This window comes from Pinus tabuliformis, chromosome Q (genome assembly GCF_031772625.1).
Source record: "Pinus tabuliformis cultivar Carrire ecotype Pingquan chromosome Q, CPIR1, whole genome shotgun sequence".
NCBI classification, from domain to species: Eukaryota; Viridiplantae; Streptophyta; class Pinopsida; order Pinales; family Pinaceae; genus Pinus; species Pinus tabuliformis.
The window spans coordinates 56,741,443-56,764,100 of NC_142296.1; the positions used below are offsets into that span (position 1 = coordinate 56,741,443).

The window sequence follows — 22,658 nt, forward strand, 5'->3', positions numbered from 1 at the left end:
TGCCTCTACTGATTAAAATTCAAGTAAAACCTTCTGAACAATGATAATGGTTAACAGGTACTAGTTCGCCATGAATTGCTGATTCAGAGAAATCATCAAATTACATAAACTAAAAGGGTCAGTGTCCATTCTTCGTTGTCTAAATTTTATGCTGGAATATTGGAGATTCCTTAATTTTTGTTTGGAGTTAACTAAAATGCATTACAACACTCGCAGCCTGGCGGGGTCTCAAAACTCGGTAGTTTTTGGAAATTTTTTATGCTTTTGGTCTCTCCTTTTATACAGATCTCTAAAATCTCTAAAACATACAATACCATCCTTTTCAAGTACAGACAATCCTTCCATGTAAACCAGAGAAACGGCCAAATAAGAACAGTGCTGCTGGACAAATCAAAGTCTCGCATACAGACTTTGTATAATAATTTCAAAATCATACAAAGGCAACAACAAGGATTTTTCTCTTTTGAGATTCCTTAGACAGGTTCAAAGAAAACATCTACTTTAATTAATGCGATCAGAAACACCTATGAAAAAGTAATGTAGATATGGTGTTCCAAACTTCCAAGAAAGGAGATAAAACAATACGAACCTCCACCCCACCTAAACTGGAAACCACTCATTTTCAGTCCTTCCCACTAGCAACTCAACATGATGAAGATCTAAGAACACTGCACATATCATCTTCACTTTCCTTTTTTGGAGGAAATTTCTTTCTCAGCATTGTTATATTGCAAACAATATTGCATGGGGCCAGAAAACTTTGTCCCACTTCGCATAGCAGAATACAATTTAAGCATCAACAGCTTGATGAAATTGTTGAAGAATTTCATCAGATCTTGTCACATACACTGCCAAGAGAAACAACAGTGCTTTGATTCAACATATATTCAACCAACTAATATTTGGTTGCAGACCTCCAATGATTAAAGATTTCATTCGTCCTATATAAACATATTATTTTAAGATTTTCCGAATCTGGAATCGCCTACACATGCTTGCCAGATAATACGATGTAGACACACATGAAATATTGTGCGCAAATATTTATGTGGGACACTTAACTGCTTGCGTATAGCCTACTTTCAACAGCATTTGCAAGTATGATCTTTATATCCATTCATAAAAGAACTGTTTGCAACAAATTTCAGCATCCGAATGCTTACTTCACCAACTGCGTTTAAGGCTTTGTATACCCGAGAGAATATACAAACAGCATATATGGGCCATTCAGATTGCAAATCACTTTCAGCATCTGTCTCTCCTTCATCCATTTTAACATTATCTTCATATGCTTTTTGCTTGTTAATGCTCTTAATCCAGCTACCTGGTTGAAGTAGGAAATCATATGACTAGGACTTTTCAAAAAGTGACAATCAAGAGTATATAAGGTTGCTAAAATCATAAAACTCATACAGAGTGTATGACAGTGCATAAAATAAAACATTTCCCGCTTTGCTTACAGTATAACACATGGAAAGCTGCAGCGAGAATTTCACGAATTCCATCCAGGAAAAGGAAAGCTAAAACCATTCCTAAACTAGACAAGAATATTCCAATTGGATGAGTTGACTTACGTAGAAACGTAAAGGATGTTTTCTAGGAGAGGAAATGCATACTGTATCATTGCTGAACAAAAAAGGGTACATAAGTTATTTAACCATTGGTCCATTCTGTGCTTATTCTGGCTACCCCTCCCTGCATAAGCAAGGAGTGCCAACATAGCTGCCTTGGCCCCAATTTCAATAGAGTCTACATGCCCATCAAAAATGTTAATTCTGCTCTAAACACTCTTATCTCACCTGAATGACAATGAAAAAACATTCATGTTCAAAGTCATATGGCATCTATCAGTCTAATGGTGTTTTATAGCCTGGTGGGCTAGCTCAAGTGGTTCAAAGATGTGAATAGCATGCAGGAGGTCTCAGGGTCAAGTCCCCACACTGGCTGCCTCTGCATATGTGGGCCTCACTTGATGTCCCTACCAGGTCAGCATACATTAGCTACACAACCCACTTTACACTGTGTACCATCCTAGAACCCACTTTACATTGTGTACCATCCTTCGAATGAGGGGAAGTGCCCAAGAGTTTCACAGGGATGTATTTTCCAAGGAAAAAAAGTGCTTCCTCCATGATGCTGCAAGATCATCCAGCCATTCCCCAAAAAATTAAAGAAGAAATTTTTATTGGAGAGAAAACACATCCTGTATTACATTATTGAAAGACAAAGGGCACCTCAAGTTGTTACATCATCAGTCCAGGTGCAGTTGTACTGGCTACCATTTCCTACACAAGCAAGGAGTGCCTATGCACAGATTTGCAGGGTCCTGACCCTAGATCCATGGATCTGTGGATCCCAATATGGATCTGCCAAGATCCACATCAGATATGCCAGCTAGGCATATACAAATAATCCGTATACAGTTCCTGAATCCTGCAGGCAGATCCAGTGACATTCAACCTCGCCACACGCACATCCCAAATGGATATCATAGGTCCTTAGAAATGGAAGTCATAGGCTTTTTAATATTTTATGTGCCTTATTTTCCTTTTTCTTTAAAATAAATGTAGCCCTGACGCAATAGATCTGTTAATGAGCCCCATTTTTCTCACGGCTGCTCACGATAAGAGTGCACACAAAATAGATGCTTCCACCAAAACAAGAAAACATTTTTTGAGAACATATTGCCCCATCTCTAGAGAGGGAGGGACAGTTGTTAAGATATTTCCTCACCCTAATTTTTCAACAATCCACCTGCCTTTACTGATTAAAATTGAAGTGAAACCTTCTGAAAAATGACAATGGTTAACAGGTATTATGTTACTTCGCCATGAATTGCTGATTGAAAGGAAATCATCAAATTACATAAAATAAAAGGGTCACTGCACATTCTTTGCCGCCTAAATTTTTTGCAGGAATATTGGGGATTCCTTAATTTTTGTTTGGAGTTAACTATAATTAATTACAACACTTGCAGCCTGGTGGGACCTCAAAAATCAGTATTTTTCGGAAATCTTTTATGCTTTCGATCACTCATTTTATACAGATCTCTAAAAGCTCTAGAATGTACAAAACCGTCATTTTCATACACAGACAATCCTTCCATGTAAATCAGAAAAACGACCTAATAATAGCCATGCTCTTGGCCAGATCAAAATCTCACAAATAGACTCTCTTAAACTAATTTTGAAAATCATACAAAGGCATGAAGGAGGATTGTTCTCTTTTGAGATTCCTTAGACAGGTTCAAAGAAAATGTCTACTTTAATTAATACGTTGAGAAACAGCTAGAAAAAATAATGTAGACACAGTGTTCCAAGGAAAGAAGATAAAACAATATAAACTCCCACCCCACCTAAACTGGAAACCACTAAATTTTTCAATCCTTCCCAGTAGCAACTCAACATGATGAAGATATAAGAACACTACACAAAACATCTTCACTTTCCTTTCTGCAAGAAATTTCTTTCTCGGCATTGTTATATTGCAAACCATATTGCATGGGGCCAGAAAACTGTCACACTCTGTATAGCAGAATATAATTTAAGCATCAACAACTTGGAAGAATTTCCACAGATCTTGTCATATACACTGCCAAGAGAAACAACAGTGGTTATATATAGTTTTTGATTAAACATATATTCAACAGACTAATATTTGGTTGCAAACCTCCAATGATAAAAGACTTCATTCGTCCTATATATATTATAAACATACTATTTTAAGATTTTCCGAATCTCGAATCACCTAGACATGCTTGCCAAATAATACAAGGTAGACATACATGAAATATTGTGAGCAATTCTTTATGTGGGAAACTTAACTGCTTGCATATAGCCTACTTCAAAAGCATTTGCAAGTATGATATTTATATCCATTCATAACAAAATCGCTTGCAACAAATTTCGATATCCAAATGCTCAATTCACCGATTGTGTTTAAGGCTTTGTGGACCCAAGGGAATATACAAATGGCATATATGGGCCATTCGGATTGCAAATCACTTTCAGCATCTGTCTCTCCTTCATCCATTTTAACATTATCTTCATGTGCATTTTGCTTGTTAATGCTCTTAATCCAGCTACCTGGTTGAAGAAGGAAATCATACGAGCAGGACTTATCAAAAAGTAACAATCAAGAATATAAAGTTGCTATAATCATAAAACTCATACGAAGTGTACAATAGTGCATAAATAAAACATTTCTCACTTTGCTTACAGTATAACACATGGAAAGTTACAACAAGAATTTCATGACCTCCACCCAGGAAAAGGAAAACTAAAACCATTCATAAACTAGACAACAATATTCCAATTGGACGAGTTGAATTTAAGCACAAACTTAAAGAATGTTTGGTCATTTTATTGCCAACAGCTGCAGAGACCTAAAGAGTGTTTTATAGGGGAGGAAATGCATACTGTATCATTGCTGAACAAAAAAGGGTACATCAAAATATTTAACAATTGATCCAGGCTGTGCTTATGCTGACTACCCCTTGCTACGTAAGCAAGGAGTGCCAACATACCTGTCTTCGGCCCAATCTCACTAGAGTCTACATGCTCACCAAAAATGCTAATTCTGGGTGAATTCTGCTCTAAACACTCTTATTTCACCTAAATGAAAATGAAAAAACATTGCTGTTAAAATTCATAAGGTATCTCCACTTCCATAGGAAAAAAGACATCAGTCTTCTGGTGTTTTATAGCCTGATGGGCTAGCTCAAGCAATTCAAAGATGGGAACAGGAAGCAGGTCTCAGGGTTAAGCCCCGCACTGGCTGCCTCTGGCATATGTGGGCCTCACTTGATGTCCCTACCAGGTCAGCGTACAATAGTCTAGACAGCCCACATTACACTGGGTACTATCCTTGGAATAAGGGGAAGTACCCAAGGGTTTCCCAGAGATGTATTTTCTAAGGAAAAAAAAACTAGTGTTTTATATTCCTCTATAATGCTGCAAGATCATCAATCCATTCCCCAAATTAAAGAAGATTTTTTGTCAGAGAGAAAAAACATGTTGTATTACCTTGTTGAATGACAAAGGGCACTTCAAGTTGTTACATCATCAGTTCAGGCTACAGTTGTACTGGCTACCATTTCTTACATAAGGAAGGAGTGCCAGCCTATGTTATGGATTCGCAGGGTCCTGACCCTAGATCCATGGATCTGTGGATACTAATATGGATCCACCAAGATCCACATCGGATGTGCCAGCTAGGCATATCCAAATAGTCCAGATGCAGCCCCTGAGTTTTGGAGGCAGAACCACTGACTCTGACATTCAATGTCACCACACAGATCCCAAGGAAAATTTGACATAATTCTAGGTTTTTCTATTTTATTTTAGGTTTTTGGCATACTTATTTGAACCATAACCACTTAAAATATTCTATAAGATAACCCTGCCCCACTTGCAACACAAGACACTGAACACTGTTTTTCATAGTGACTCAATCTTGAGCAGTGATATGGGACCCCCTTGTGTCTCTAGTTGACAGCGTCCAATGATCTCAGTTCTAATGTTGTGATTAATGAATGGCTTTGATTCTTAACTCTTAATATGTTTTTTTAATTTTAAAAATATTATTATATTTGTTGTACTTGACATATCCCCACCATATCTGGATCCCTACTTTTCAAAATCTGATGGATTCGTATCCGCATCCTGGTAAGTTAGGTTCCAGCATATCTGCCTTGGCTCCAATATCAAGAGAGTCTACATCCTTGCCAAAAATGCTAATTCTGGGTGAATCTGAGTTGTTAATTTTGCTCTAAATTCTCTTATCTCACCCAAATGACAAAGTGAAAGCATCAACTACATCAAATAGATCCTCAAAGGGCCTTTTATGATGTATCCCACCTATATGGATAGCGTTTGTATTTGTTAACAAACAAGAATCTGCCAGAAGACCTTTCCCATAGCCCTGACAAACCATTAAGCTGCCAACACTGCTCCTTGATCACAAATATTAGTCAAGCTGAGCCCTCCAGTCTTCCCTGGCATTGTACAAACGTCCCATGAAACTAACAAGATGCCTCAACTCCTTCCTTCCTCCAAAGGTTCATCCATCTGAGAGTATTTCCAATTCAATTTACCCTGAAGCAGAAGAAAATAGGCAGAAAGAATAAAGGAGCAAATTGCAATAAAAGTCTTTGAATTTTCCTTTAACCAATAATTTAATACATAGCATAATCTGAGTGGCCTGAGTATTTGCCTAGTTATGTATTTTGGTATAGTCAAGCGGCCTTAAATTTGTGGCTTCCCCATTGGTATAACCAGCCTTGATAGGAGCATCCATGATATTGTAGTCCATAACACGCTTTTCATTTCAACCACTAAATTGTACTATTTGTTTGTTTCCTTTAGCCTTTCCCTTGATTGTGTTTCATCTTTCTTTACGGATGGCATTAATCCCTTCACTTGCCAATTGGTCAAGAAAACACACCCCCAACACACTGTGGACAGAAAAGTGTCACAAGTTACTTCTTACAAAGGAAAGGTGGCTATGTTTGAAAATATTATCAGCTTACAGAAGTGGAGAGCTGTATAGATATGTTCAACCCCAAGCATAAGCAAGCTTCCATGCCTGATTCAAGCAAAAGGTTGGCAATTTTAGCAATAAGATGAGATAATTTTATTAATGTCCAACGAATGACCATAAATAGGTCAATGGGACTAAAGAATACAACCAGTACGAGTCGGTGTTGCAGGAAACGCCCCCCCCCCCCCCCCCCCAAAATCAAAACCCCGAAACGCGACCACTATGGATCCGTGGGTGATCCGCCGCCCAAAATGCATCCGAGAAATTCCAAAACACGGATTGGGACGGAAAACCCACTTCCTTCTTTGTGGGAACCGTCTGGCCCGGTCCGCGTTTTGGAGTTGTCGGGACGCGTTTTGGGCAACGAATCACCCAGCCGAAATGCCACGTTTCGGGGCCGGATCCGTATGGATTGCGACCGAGTCCGTGGGCAGCCCGCTGGTTCTGCCGTGCGGCCCCACAAAAGAGATTTTTTTTTTTTGTTATCTAGTGTTTGGGGGTGGGTCTAAGTTGGGTTAGGGAAGGGAGTGAAGGGATTAAAAGGCTCTTTCACCTCTCATTTGCTCACTTGTATTTTTGGAGAGCTTGGAGAAGAGAAGATAAGAGAGCTTGGAGAAGAGAAAGAGAGGAGAGACTTGAGGAGAGCTTGGAGGAGTGAAGAAGGAGGAGCTTGGAGGAGTAAAGAAGGGCTTCCATCTATAAGAGCTAAAGAGGTAAGTGCAAACCCCATACTCCCTCCTTTTTTTGTCATCGTTTTTTGTATTTTTCTCCTCCCTCTCCTACTTTTTCCCATTCTTTCTTCTTGCTCATTTAATTGCAGGTTGTCCACCACCTATATTCATATTCCAATATGGTGTTCTTTTGGCTTCTATGTATCATTCCACTTTTGGTTTTCACGATGGCAAGGGGGATTAAGAATAGAAGGAAAGAAGAAAAAGAGGATAGTGGTCCCCATATGAGTGACCCAATGTATGGTGAGGAGGAAGGGGATGAACCTGAAGGGAACACTGAAACACTAGAGGGGAAAGTTGCATTGACACCCTTGTGGAACTATGTGACCAAACTTGAAGGGTGAAAAGGTGGTGGAAGCTACAAATTTTTGTGCCTTCGTGGTTGTCATGGAGGAAAACCATTTAGTGGTTCATATACCCGTGTGAGATGGCATCTTTGTGGGGTGATGGATAGCGCTGAGAAGAAGGGTGTTGTGGGGATACAAATTTGCCTAAACATTTTAGTTGAACAAAGAAGAAAATACATCCAAATAGAGGAGGTTGCACAACAAAAAAGCAAGAAACAAAAAACTCAGTCTAAATCATGTGCAACCTCTAGATTTGGTAGCTCATCTCCTCATGGTACTTCTGCAAGCTCTGGAGTTAAAAGAACAATAGGGGATTTCCTGAATGTCACTGGGAAGAATGATGTGGATGGAAAGACAGTCCAATTTTCTTTGTGCTTGCGGTGTAACATTCAATGTGCTTCGCTCTCCCTATTGGCATGAAATGGTAAAGGCCATCAATGAAGCCCCAAAAGGATACAAGGCCCCCAACTATGAGAAAGCTAGAACAATGTTATTAGAAAGAAAAAAAGCAAAGGTTCAAAGAGCTTTGACACGTTTTACAAATGAGTGGGTGGATTGTGGGGTATCCATTGTATCAGATAGGGGGGACAAATATTAGAAACCAACATTTGATAAATGTTCTTGGTGTTTCTACTAGTGATGCAGCATGTATTACATGTCATGACTCCTCCTCCATCAGTGCAAGTTCCCAAAACATTGCAGATCTCCTATTGCAATCAATCAGAGATGTTGGTCCTAATAATGTGGTTCAAGTGATCACAGATAATGCAACAAATTGTAAGGCAGCAAGAAAATTTATTGAGCGTACTCATCCGCACATCTTTTGGTTTGGGTGCTTGGTGCACTCATTGAACCTTTTGATGGATGATATTGTGAAGCATAAAGAATGTGGGTGGATTAATGAGATTTACAAGAGAGGGAAGCAATGCATTAAATTTATCGCAGGGCATACAAGGGTAAATTACTTCTATGGCACTTACTCCAAGTTGCAGTTGCTTAAACTTTCAAAAACAAGATTTGCAACTTATTACCTCACCTTTAGGTGGCTAGTGAAGGTGAGACAAGCTTTAACTAATATGGTGACCTCTGAATCATGGGAGGAAATTAACACTGATAGAGATGGTGCTAACATAGCCAAGGACACTATTCTTGACATGTTCTTTTGGTCACAAGTTAAATATGTTTTGCAATTCACCAAACCAATTTATTACATGATCAAGTTTGCAAATTCAGATCGGCCAATAATTGGGGAGGTGTATGAGCAAATGGATAGCATGTTGGGGCAGATTAAAGACATTGTTGAGCCTAGAGACATCACCTTGTACAATTATATTCGTGCAGAGGTGGAAAAACGATGGGATATGCTATGTTCCACTGCATGCATTAGCATATGTTTTGACACCTAAATACTATCATCCATCATGGCTTTCAACACCAGCACCAAGGGGGAGCAGGAGAAAACCACACCTAGATCCAGAGGTTCTAGAAAAATATATGATTGCATTGGATAAATTAGTCCCTGATGAGGAGGCTGCCATGGTACAGAAACAGTTGAGCAACTATACGCTTAGCACTGGTCCATTTAGGAGCATGCATGAGTTTTTCTTCTCTTGAGTGGTGGAACATGCATGGAGGTGCTACTCCACTTCTACAGACTTTGGCACTGCGGGTGATATCACAGATGGTAAACACTTCTTCCGCAGAGAGGTGTTGGAGCTCTTATTCTTTCATCCACAGTGTTAAAAGGAACAGGTTGAGTTTAGACCAGGCAGAGAGCTTGGTTTATGTTCATTACAACTTGCGATTATTGTCCCATTACTGTGATGATGCAAAGACTAATAAAGACCTTAAGGTTTGGGACAAGAATCCAAAAGAGCCCAATTTGGAGGATGGAGTGTTGCGATTAGAGCAATTAGAGGATGCTCTTATCCAGGTATTTCCATTGTGGTATGAATTTCAAAATTCAATCAATAAGTGGTATGTCCATTGAATTCAAATGTGTAAATTTCGCTTATAAATCATTTCTCTAATTCCTATTTTTTATTTTTTTTGTTAACTAGTGGTTTTTTTGGGTATGAATTTTTTGAGCAATTCCATGATGATGATGATGGAGTTGAGATGCCACCCCCATCTGGTCCCTTGGTTCCCAGGTTCCATGGTTCAACATCAACAGCAGGGGCTTCATCTTCATCAGTTTCAGTGCCACAACTTTCACAGGCACCATCTTCTTCATTGCCACCACATGAAGGCCCACCGCCACGTACTCTTCATGGTGGAAGGAGGAGAGATTAGTAGATATATTCACAATTTACTACTTTTGTCATAAATTAATCATTAGACTTGTAAATGTGTTGTGAATTTGAACTTTTTTGTCTTGGTGGTGGCCAAGTGGCCTATTTTGTAAACATTATTATTTGAATTTTGGACATGACTAATGTTGACAGTTGCTCACTTGCTAGATAATATGTTTTATGTTTTATGTTTTATAATATGCTTAAATGTTTTGTGTTTTATAATATGCTTAAATGTTTTATGTTTTATAATATGCTTAAAAAATTGATGTATGTTATAATTGCTAGAATATAGATGGTTGATGCTCGAATAATTAATCATTGATGTACAATGGAATCATGGATGCCATATCTATCTTGATTTATGTAAAAATATGCATGTTTTCATCTCTTCTACAACTAATTAGGTATTTCAAATGTTTGTTTTGAATATAAATGCAAAAAAAGTATATAAATATATATACTAGATGCTTCTGAGATGCTTCGCTTCCTAGATTTTTGGAAAATGACGCTTTCGCGCCCCAGCTTCCAAAAAATGTCACCATTTCGTCCCCGCTTCGTGCAACGTTGGCACAAGTACAATGTGGGAGTGCAAACGCAACTCCTAGAAAAATGCCAAAGCTAAATCTAGGATAGAATGAAATTAAGTAAAAGAGGATACAATAATAGGATAGTCTCATAAACATGTATAAAAAGATCATGTAGACAACAAAGTGAATAAGGTCCAGGGCTAGGGGTCGATGATGTCTGTTGACCACTCTGTGTCAACTACCCTATAGCAGTACACATTTTTGCAAATGATTTCATCATGTTCGCGCAGTCAGATATCCTGGATTCATCATCATCAGTCGTCAGTTTATTAGAGTTGTAAACCCATTCTGCAAAATTTTAATGTAAATGATGCTAATAAGGCCATATATGTATGTAACACCTTAGATAAATCTATTATTTTGGCGACAAATTTCATCCTAGAAAGTTTTTCGTCTCACTGATTCATTTGTGTTTCTAAACACGGATGATCGACAGAGTTTTTCCCTCCATCCTCACCCAAAGCTAGGATGGAATTTATCGTCAAAATCTTAAGTGAGTCCTAGTGTTTTAGTCAAGTCTTATGTAAAAGTGATTTGGAAATAACTTAAGTTAATTGGCTAAATTATTTTATTACAAATCACTTGGTCTACTAGATCATATTGAGTCACAAATTGGGTAATAAGTTGAGGGTCTATAACGAACGAGTGTTCCCCCTTTGAGAATTGAAATGTAATTATCTTATGTAAAAAGTATTTTAGTGCATGGTCCTTCATACTTAGACACCATGGCTAAAATATTAGAGTGGAAAAAATATTTAATCCCCTCAAGTATCAAATAATTAAATTTTCTGGCAAAAAAATAAATTAATTAAAATCCTAATCCAAAAATTTAATTAATTAGATTCAAAATTAAATTCTTAGAGAAATTAAATTCTCCACGTGGAAAAATTCGTGGGTATCAAAGAAATTAATTTTTGGAGGTCCCCCACAAAGGGAATATTGGAAATTTCAAGAAAAAATGGACCCTTAGGCCTTGGTGGTTAAGTCAAGTCAAATTTTTTAGGAAATTATCTCAAAATAATTATTTTTGGGCTAATAAAAAAATGGGTTGAATGAAAAATTGGAAAATTCCTCAAAAATAAAAAATTTCGACGGTGAATATTAAAAAATGATCAAACATTTATCAACGGTCGAGATTATTCTGATGGTGATCAAGCCAACTAGCTGTTATTTTTCACTTGGAAGATTTATCTATAAATTAGAAGCCATTTGTTTCTCAAGTGAAAAGAAAATTTTGTATAGAAGCTCTGAGTCAAGCCCTGCTGCTGTAATTTTTTCTGAAATAATTAAAAAAATTGGGTTTATTCATGGTGGTGTTCCTCTTCTACTTCTTGTGGTAAATTTTTGGATCATGTTCTTTTTGCTCTATTGAATAATATTTTATAAGTTATTATTTCTTTAGCCAGTTGATTGGATTAACCATTTGCACAGGTACCTTGCATTAGTTACTGGGTTTAGAGAAGCATTTTAACTTGATTGATCTAGCAGGTATCTCTAGATCTTGAGGGTTATGGTGTTTATTTAGCCCCTATTGATCTAATAACTTGATCTTAAGTGTGTAGAGACTTCAGGGATTTAGATCTTGGGCGTGAGGGAAAGTCTTCGGTTAGACCAGCCAACTCCCAAGACAAGAAAGCTTAAGAGTCTACTTTGTTAAATTTCAAGCCTTATTTGACAATTCGTTCTACAGAGATCTTGGCCATTGCTCATCCATTTAAATTACCACTCATCTATTTTATTTGTTGTGCATTGATGAATAGATCTACTTATAAGAGCCATAAATCATTGTGAATATAGTAAAATAAAAATTTTGTAGATAATTTTATTTTTCTAACCCTTGTTTGTAGCTGGGGTTTTTGAGGTTTAGGATTTATTTTAATTTTTAGTATATATTGGGGTTTTGGGCTTTTGAAATTTTATTTGTGCAAGTGAACTTCAAGCTAGATCTGAAGATTTTTCGAGGGTTTCAACCCTTGGAAAAATTTTAGAGGGTTTCTAGAGGTGGATCTAGGCCTAGGAAGGCAAGATCCACCATCTATTGCTCCTCCAAGCTCAAGGAGAAAAGTCAGCCTCCAAAGAAGTTTTGTGATCATTTGTGGATAAATTTTAAGATCTGGAGCAATTGTTTTGTGTTCTATGAGGATTTCAAGAAGTTTTAGAGCCCCTTGCCCAAGCGTGGCCCTTTTCTTCCTTGTGGCAGCATTTTCCTCCTCCTCCAAGACTGTGGCTGCCTGTTCTGGACCTCCTCTGTCATCAGCCCCTTTCAAGTCTGGTCGTAACCCCTGTAGCTTCTTCCTTCTGCTCGCTGGCCTGAGCAGACCCTCCTAGCCCTGACAGCTTGCCTCCTTCTCCCGTCATCGGCCTAGATCCCTTTGCCCCTGCCTTATTCCTCCAAAGCCTGTCGCAGCCCTCTTAACCCTCTCCCCTGCTCTCTATCCTCAACACAGGCCCTTATTTCTCCTCTGCCAGCCCTCCGTGAGCCCTCTTTGCTGAATGTTAGCCCTGCCGCTGATCACTTTGGCCTCTTTTCCTCAACGAGTAGCCTTATAGGCCTTAAAACCCTCTCGGCCAAGCCCTTTCCAGCTCTGCAGTGACGCTCTTTTGGCTCCTCTCTCATCACTGCAGGCCTAAGAGGCCTTATCCTCATCTTGGCAGCCTCCCTCTGCCTCAACGCTAGCCCTTTAGGGCTGAGTGTTGCCCCACCTTGGCTTCCAAGTTCCAATTGCCTCTCCTAGGTCACTGTGGCAATAATTAAAAAAAAATGAGTTAACTGTTAAATCATCATTGTATGCAGAGAAGTAGGGTAGAATTTGTGTTTGGATGAGGACTGTCTACTCAAAGAAATTCCCAAGCAGACTTCCTAGCCTCATCTAGCCCAAGGGGCTCTCTGGTTTGCCTCTCAAAACCCTCACTGGTTCATGTTTGCAGCATATAAGCGTTACATAACAGTGGAAAGACAATCATAAGGGTAATCTAAAATCATCTCAGCAAACTAACAATCCATTACATCACTTGGTTTGTTGTTCTTTGGCTCATTTCATGTCTTGTTGATAACTGTCATAAGCATTACAAAGGTCTGAAATACATCAGTGGTACAAGTACATCTTTCTCTGTTTTCTCTCTAATCTAAGCAAAGAAAAGGAAATAAGCAATCTGGAATATTTTGACATTTTGACATAAAAATTGCTCACTGCTGTCATAAACTTATTTGTTGCTCTTTTATCATTGAAACATAAGTAGCTTACTGCTGTCCTAATTGCTCAATTATGTCATTTAAAATCTGAATATCATAAGTAGCTCTAAGTACTTTCATAAGATTGTTAACAGTGGATAAGGAACATCTTGTTGAGCATCTTGTTTTACATCATTTGTCTTTTAAGATCTAGTGGTCTTCATCATTCTAATTGGTACAAGAGCCTTGGTATAACTTTCATTCTTGTTTCATTGCTAATATATCTTATTGAAAGATAACCTTACATTGGCACTTTAAGATCTAAGGATTTGTAAGTCTTCTTGTTTCAATTGACCATCTCCTAGGTTGAATGATCATTGGCAATTTCTAATTTAACTAAGGAACGTTAGCTACATTGTCTAATAATCATTGGCCAAGTGTTCTAATAGAAAGGTGCTCTAATTGTTATTATTGGCTTATATTGTTGCTATCTTGAGCATATTGATAAATCGTTTATTTTGTTGAGCCCATCTTGTTAATTTGGCACATTCTTTTATGGTTAAGATTATCTTTTGAATATCATTGTCAAGTACGTGTTTCCTCAATTCAAGATTTAATCATAGCTTAAGTACTTAATCTTTAAGATCTAAGGATTTGTAAGTCTTCTTGTTTCAATTGACCATCTCCTAGGTTGAATGATCATTGGCAATTTCTAATTTAACTAAGGAACGTTAGCTACATTGTCTAATAATCATTGGCTAAGTGTTCTAATAGAAAGGTGCTCTAATTGTTATTATTGGCTTATATTGTTGCTATCTTGAGCATATTGATAAATCGTTTATTTTGTTGAGCCCATCTTGTTAATTTGGCACATTCTTTTATGGTTAAGATTATCTTTTGAATATCATTGTCAAGTACGTGTTTCCTCAATTCAAGATTTAATCATAGCTTAAGTACTTAATCATCAAGCAAATCTTAACCTAAGACTCACTCTCCATCCTTGCATTGCATCCTAAGTTAATTTGCATTAATAACTTACCTCCAAGCATAAACTTGGTTGATATATTTCTAGGGCAACCCTTCTCATCTAGCTTGAGGGGCTTAGTGACTCTTCGGTGGTTAACACGGTGACCTTGCAATCATCAGAGCCACAGTCTCTGCAACGCTGAAAGCACCGGGTGGTAGGAGCCTAACTGAAGGTATCATTAATCAAGCCCTTGCTTGCTTTCTGTTGGCCTCCTTCCCACAACCTACCTTGGAGCCTAGCTTTAAAACAGTTAAGGGAAGGTCACACTTAGATTAGGTATTTAATTAAAACTAACCAAGATCTTTGCATCATAGCTAGGTCTTAGGATTTGCACTTCATATAGGTTAGTAAGGCATCAAAGCAGTAGTTGTCCATCCAGTTACTTGGTCTCAATTTTATAACGAGCAAGAGTATTGACTCCATAAGGCACTGGTCTCAAATATAAATTTAATCTAATACTTAAAATCTTGCTAAATTCAACCAGGTAGCTAGGCCACTCAATTGTGTCTCCCGGACTTGTTCGTTCCCAACTTTTCCTTCATGATCTCATTTCCATAGCATTTGCCCCCCATAGCATGTTTTTGGGAGACAACTAGAACGGAGAGGTTGGGGATTAGGGTGACAGCCCCCGATGTCAGTCGTTGTTGCGGTGCCTATACGATCTGAGCGACAACATTTTTCGGCGCCATTGTCGAGGACCAATTTACTAGACCTTGGCTTTGAGACATTCGTCTTAATCATCTTCATCTTCTCATCTCTCATCTTTTCATCATGTTACCCATCATTTTGTGGGTAATATCCCTAGGAGAAATGTTTTCTCCAAGATGGTCCTCAGCCAGTAGCCCCTTGCAGCCACAAGCTACCTCGTTGTGCCATCTTCTTCGCCACCTTTGCTAGCCATGTGGTCCCTCGCCCATCTGCCATGATCGTATGTTTGAAGGTGGGTCTCCCAAATCTAAAAGTATGCCTTGTCATTTAGAAATTGAGTATTGTAGTTTGCTTATCATGGACATTTCTACGCATGGATTAATGGGGGGATTCGACGAAAAGAATGGGCTAGGTTTTTCCTTCTGTCCCCTAGACCCCTTTTAGGAATTAACCTTGGATTCTAGTCTCGTGAGATCTCTTTTACTAACCATTTGCTTCCAGGGATGGTATTTCACAGGAAACCCCGATTTTGGTTTCATGGTCCCGCTCCCTTATCCACTTATATTACCCTCTTTCCATTCATTATTACCCCATCCACCATTTCTCCCGCCTGGCTCCACATTCCTCGATTGGGTCCACATAGGGTTAGCTTGCTCCTTCCCCTTACCCACACCTTGGGTCATGACCTGGAATGAAGCCGGAAAGTTGATGTAGCTGAAAACAAAGTTAAAAACATATATGGCCACATTCAACAGGAAAATGTACCACAAAATGCAAAAGATGGTCGGGACAAAAACATTTAGCACGTGGGCAAAAGCCAATACATGAGCTCTACCCCATCATCATGGCCACCACCCTGGTTCCTATAGGTTCTATGAACCTTCTTCATCATATAGGAACCCATGATTGTCTCAACCCCTAGTGGGCGATGAACCGCCCCACCTTAAAAGGGGGAATTCACTTCTATATCTTATATATCATGCTCTAACCCCTTGAGCCCCGAGTAGTTAATCAAAGAAAATAATAAAAAGGCAAAAGGCATAAAAGAAAGGAGGAAAAATCAAGGTCATGGAACCTCATGTACCACGATTTCTCCCTCCTATACATTATAAACCCAAGTATAGGCTTCCCTCTTATTAGCTACCCTTGTACCCCAACATGTGACCCAAAGCTGCCCCTTCTCATTCCCTACTTCATTCACCTATTTGCCACACGCCACCACCTTTTGACGAATGTACCTTGACTATATTATCCCCTTTAGAAGTAGAAACCACCTAATAGGATACTTGGTTAACCCGATTTGGAGTTTAGAAGACATTGGCACATCTTGAAGCCCATTATGGAAGGGCAGGCCATTATGAAGTCCCCACCTGTGGTCCATGATTAGGTAAGCTCATTTACTCGATTTCTCTAGTGACTTGTTGTACTAGAAGGCTAGGAGACACATTGGATCTTATGCAGGATTGCAGATGGTTTCCATTTGGGTTTGGTCTCCCTATGAAGGGCCCTAATCCTCCAAAGGGCTACATTGGCACATGTAGGGCGAGCGTTGAGAGCTATGGGCCTCCACAGCAGCATTGCACTTCATGGATCCCCACAGCCATTCAGAGATTGCTCGTGGTTCACTTATTTGACGAGGAGGATGCACCTGATCCATCATGCCCAACCGGCCCTAGATCTACACCATCCACTTGGCAGATGATCCAGGACTTGCACGATGATCCAAGCCCTTGCAGGCGATCTACAAGCATCTTCGATTTGTTTGGACTCTGGAGACCCATGAGCACACTTGTGTGCCCCCACATGTCATTCGGAGCATCACAGGTTATTACAACAAACCAACCCCTTGTCTACTGCTTTTGAGGGTCCTATTCTTCATTGTGGTACCCATGGACCTCATTAGGCCTCTTAGAGGGCCCTACGACATGCATAGATTATTATTTGACCTCTTGAGAAGCTTACTTTTTCATTTATGAGCTAGTTTGGTGTGCTTGTCACCAAAAGTTATATTATTAGAACATTATTTTATTTTTGGGGCTTATGTAGGCCAAGGAGGCAAATTCGAGCTCCTAAGTTGTGTATAAATACAAGTGAGATGATCTCATTTGCTCATCATCACTTTGGTTGGGATCTCTTATCTCTCTTGAGATTTTCGCACTTTTTCTAGAGGATGAATTGGAGCTTTATGAATGAGTTTTGATGTGTGGATATTGGTCTATTTTCTCTTGGAGCTTCTTTATTGTCAATTGTGAATGGTTGGATATACTCTATTACATGTAAGTATGTGCTTTTGATGTTATTCTTGTTTACTTTGGTCATATATGTTGGACTAGGATTTTCGTTATTTTAAGGCTAATTGTTGCATGCATTTATTACTTAAAATTGTGGAATTTGTCTCTATTATAGCACCTTTCAACGTATGGGTAATGTAATAGGAGCGAAATATCCTAGGGGTAATTCTATCAGCAAATTTGACCTTGACAAGCCATTCCTCTTGCACATCGAAGTATAAAAGCTGCGAGGTTGCTTCTTCTTGACCTAGAAGGCAAACGAAGTGATCTTGAGACCTCCTTGATTAGGAACCAAGAAATCCTACTCTTACTCAACATAGACTCCATTCTCCCAAAGATTAAGGCACTGATCTACCAAGGGTGGTCACTAAAATCCATAATTTCTCACATCCTTTCGGGACTAGCTACATTGGGGTACCTAGGGCATAAATTTCCTGACAAGCTAGCCATCAAAAAATTCGATCTCCTAGGGTCTCTTGCGCTAGCCTTTCCTCTAGATCTTCTCCAATTTTGAAGCCACTTTGCCGGTGGAGTTGGGAGAAAAATCAAGCCCTACCTCCGGGATCAAAACTTGCCCTGTCATCCCCAAGGCTAGTACCTCATAGGGTCAAGACAACATCTTCAAGTGAAATTCTTTCTTTGATCCTTTCCCCCACCTTGTCTAGGGTAAGAATATCATTGGTTGCTTCATACTTTCCTCATACCCTAAACCGGGTCCACTTGGCCCCATGTGGTCCCACTCCTTTAAAAGATCATTCTTCAAGAACCATCTGGGATACCAATTCTAACAAGGATTTTAGGGATTGGGGAACTCCTTCACAAGTCTTATCCCATAAACCTAACCCTCAAAATCCTCTCTTCCTTTCCCTAGAATACATAGTACCTTGCTTAGAGAGCAAGCAAGCTCCATCTTTCAAACTTTTCTGGGAAAGGGTTTGTTTGGGTCACTCATATCCATTGACTTATCATTCATTAGTGACTCCATACATATCAGGTCTCCTCCCATCGGTGAAAGTCTGTAAATAGAAGGGAGCCTTAGTTGAGGTGACAGTGGGCTAAGTCTCCATTTGTTGCCCTTGGCCTAGCATTTGCCCTTTAGGGATCCCCCTTAGGTCCCCTGCTAGTTTGAGCGGTAACATTTTAGCGCCGTTGTCAGGGAGGAAGCAGGTCTACCTCCCTAGTGAATCATTGAGGAATTGATTCATTGATGACATTTATAAATATTCCTCTGACAACTCCACTCATTGTCCAATCCCCTAGTTTACTTGAAGGCAACAACATTCCTCCTTTAACTAGGGTTGCTGCAAAAAGGGGAAAGCGAACTCCATCACTTGTTGGAACCTCCCTTTTCCTCGAATTCGAGAAGGTCAGTGATACATCTCCAAAGATGGCATCTACTTCAAGCACTGACTCCGAAAGGGATCAACCCAAGATGACCAAGAGTGAAAGACACTTGGTTAGTGTCTTTGCCCCTTTGAAATTGAGTAATGATCCCAAGCCATTACCTGAAAAATTTAACCAATGGTTGCCCAAATTCAAAGGGGATGCTACTTGGACTGCCCATGGTTTTATTGAAGAATTCTACTGGCAAATGTCCCCTAGAATGATATTTGATGAAGATAGGATCATGATGCTTTTTGCCTTATCACTTGAGGGACAAGCGAGAGATTGGTATCTTAGCCTTCCCCCTAGATGCATAAAGGACTCCGATGAATTCGAGGAGCTATTCATGAAAAGGTGGTCATGCAATGCCCAAGGGACCTTCAACATTGAAAAGTTCTACCAAATAACCAAGGGAAGGGAAGATGTGTGAGAGTTCATTCAAAAGTTTGATAGGGTAGTCAAAGATATACATGATCATTTGAAGTCGTCTGAAGCCAACATCCTTGACAAATTCATAAAAGTTGTGGGTGGCCACCTCACCTATGTGTTGAGGGATAAGAAATTGTCCACATTGGCTGAGGCTAAAGAAATGGCAATGGAAGTTGAAGAAAACCTGCGAATTTCAAAGGTTGACATCAATGATCACCCTAGAAACAAATTTGAAACCAAGAAGGAGAATTCCAAAGATCAACACGAAGAAACTCTCCCTGCCATTCTAAAAAAGATGGAAAGGTTCACCGAAGAAGCCAATGCATGTGACAGGGTTATCATGAACAAAATCACCACCTTAGAAAAGGCCCAAAAATCAAGTTGCATTCTTAAAGGAAGGCATTTTCCCAAAAAGTAAAGTGAAGAAGCTAGGTCGAGCTCTTCTCAAATCCCAAACACATTGGCTCCAACTAATGCTGTTGAGCCTAATTCTTCATCTAAGGATGAGGGAAGTGAAGAGGATGAAAGTGAGGATGAACAAATTGATGAGCAAGTCAATCTTGTAGAATCTGACATCTTCAACATTTTGCTAGGAGGATCATACACGCATCCTCCCATTAGTGAGGTCACTCTTAAGGAAGAAAAGGAAGAATCCATTCTTAATTCCGATAGCCAGGGAAGATTCAAAGGGGTCCAATATTCCCGAAAGGAAAAGGACAAAGACCCCTCACCTCCTAAGGAATCACCCAAGGAAGATCCATCACCTAAGCAAGCCCCTCCTAAAGAATCCATCCCCAAAGTTCCTCCCAAGAAGGATCCCCCAACAAAGGTCAATCCAAAAAAGGATCCTCCTAGGAAAGAATACAGGAAGAAGGAAAAGGGGAAGGAAATTAAACTTGACATTGACATAGGGGTTGTCGTAGGAAAGATGACTATACCTGTTCCCCTGAAGGAGATTGCTAAGCTTCTCGAGCAACAACAACAACTTAAGAAGTCCCTAGGGATTCAAGATGAAGAATTACTTGAGGAATTGCAAAACATTCATATTCCTGACTGAAACCCTGGGCACGAACCATTCTTGCTTACTTTGGCTATCAATGACCTCTTCTTACACAATTGTATGCTAGACTCAGGTGCTTCCGCCAATATCATGCCTTTGACTGTTATGAAGCAATTGGGTCTCAACATCACTCGACCATATAAAGGGTGTGTGGTTTTAATTCCAAACCCGTGGAAGTTGAAGGCATCATCAAAGAACTTAAGGCCTCTTTAGCTAGGAATCCTGATATATCCCTCCTCATGGATGTTATTGTTATCAATATTCCTAATGTGTGGGGGATGTTGCTATCCCGAAAATGGGGAGCTACTGTTGGGGGGCATGTTCAAATGGACCTATCATACACAACTATCCTGCAATCCAATCAATGTTCCACCAAGACTCGGTGCGAGGAGACGCGGGTGCGGGGAGACGCACAAGGGGGACATGTGGGAGTACCCTCAAATTTTAGGGAAATTTTGGGGGTGCGGGGAGACGTCGAGGTATATATATATATATATATATATATATATATATATATATATATATATATAATTCAAGTTCATATTCATTGTTCACTGTTCAATAATGAAAGCATAAAAATATTAAATAGACAATTGAATCATTGATCCATCCTCATCATTCATTTTGATACATACATCATTCATAAATCATATGACATACTCAAGTCTCATTATTGAATTATTCATACATACTTTGAGATTCGATAAGAATAAATAAAAATCAATAATGAAATTTGAGTCTTATTAGACAAATTTAAAAGGGGGCGCCCAGAAGCACCCTTTTTGAAGGGGGATGCCCAAACGCACCCTTTTTGGGGAGTCTAGACTCCCACACTGAAGGGGGACGCCTAGACACACCCTTTTTGGGGAGTCTAGACTCCCACGCTGGGGAAACGCACCCCCTTGCGTCTCCCCGAGACTCCCCAAAAAGGGTGCGTGGGGAAACGGACTCCCAAGAGACTCCCCGTCCTGGATGCGAGGGGTGCGTGCACCTAACCCTGGGGGACGCATCCCCGTGGAACACTAAATCCCGGTATGAAGTCCCAACTTGACCTCACACCATTTGGTGTAGGAGTCCCATCCGGTATGATGGCCCGGTTGCCATTATCTTAAAGATATGCCTTAGCTCTTGCTTGTCAACACATGAGAGTGCTGGAATACTTAGTCTTTAAACAACGAGGTTCGTGTCCCTGGTGAGTGCTTAGTGTAACTTGTGTCTAAGTTCTTTCACTACAAAGGGAGAGGGTGAGAGTAAGTCTCAAGTTGAAAGGGAATAGTCCCAACTCAATTAGAGACACACAACACAGCAGGACATGCGTAGCTTCCAGCGGAGTAGTCCACACGGATGCGGCAGTCACAAACACAAAGTGAACAGATAGCACGTACAACACCCAACGGAATAGTCCACACGAGTGTGACGGTTATTATAACAAGTTTATAAGGATGAATCTGTCAAGTGTTCAGTGGAGTAGTCCACATGGGCGAAACAACATTAATAACTGATACAACACATTTCCAACAGCATATGCACTAAAACAACTGAAATAGTTCAATTATCTTAATACAGGTTAAAGCAACATGCATTACAAGCGTCCAAAGAATCGTCTTATGAACGAATACAATACATGTGTGAAAACGCGCTGGCCTACTAACAGGCTTCTTAATTAAGCGAAAGTTCCAAGACACATCCGTACACCATACATCACTAACCCCGATAACGGGGCGTTGGAGCCACTGCTTATTCCTCAAAGAAAAGACTATGGACTCTCAAGGCTACGTGGGAGGAGCCAAGGTGAAAATTCTTTTGCATGTACAAATGAGGGGTATATATAGCCAAGGGTGAACTTGACCTTTGTGACTCTTCGACTTCCCTCATGACTGTTTGACTTACATGACTCTTCAACTTCATATGTGGGTCTCTTGGACTTCCACGTTACATTACATTGATTACAGCAGTATGGCCCACAGTAGTGATGTGGCCAAGACGACTCATGACATGACTCGACATGACAGTGTTGGTTCATGCTGATGGCGGTGTCCATGTCGAGTTGCAGTGTTGCTAAGTAATGCGTGTGCTCTTGGTGTATCATGGCTTCACCTCCACATGACAAGGTGTGTGGAGTCTTCAATGGTCTTGGAGTTCGCTTGAT

General features: G+C 39.7%; 1 protein-coding gene across 1 annotated transcript in view; it reads right to left on the reverse strand.

Moving 5' to 3' along the window:
* Positions 1 to 3,243: 3,243 nt before the first annotated feature.
* Positions 3,244 to 22,658, reverse strand: part of LOC149218276 (uncharacterized) — a 53,922-nt gene continuing 34,507 nt past the window's right edge. Inside the window, exon 2 of the mRNA XM_089383885.1 lies at positions 3,244 to 4,085. Within this exon, the coding sequence (XP_089240011.1) occupies positions 3,939 to 4,085 (147 nt within the window). The 3' untranslated portion in view covers positions 3,244 to 3,938. The remainder of the gene's footprint in view (positions 4,086 to 22,658) is intronic.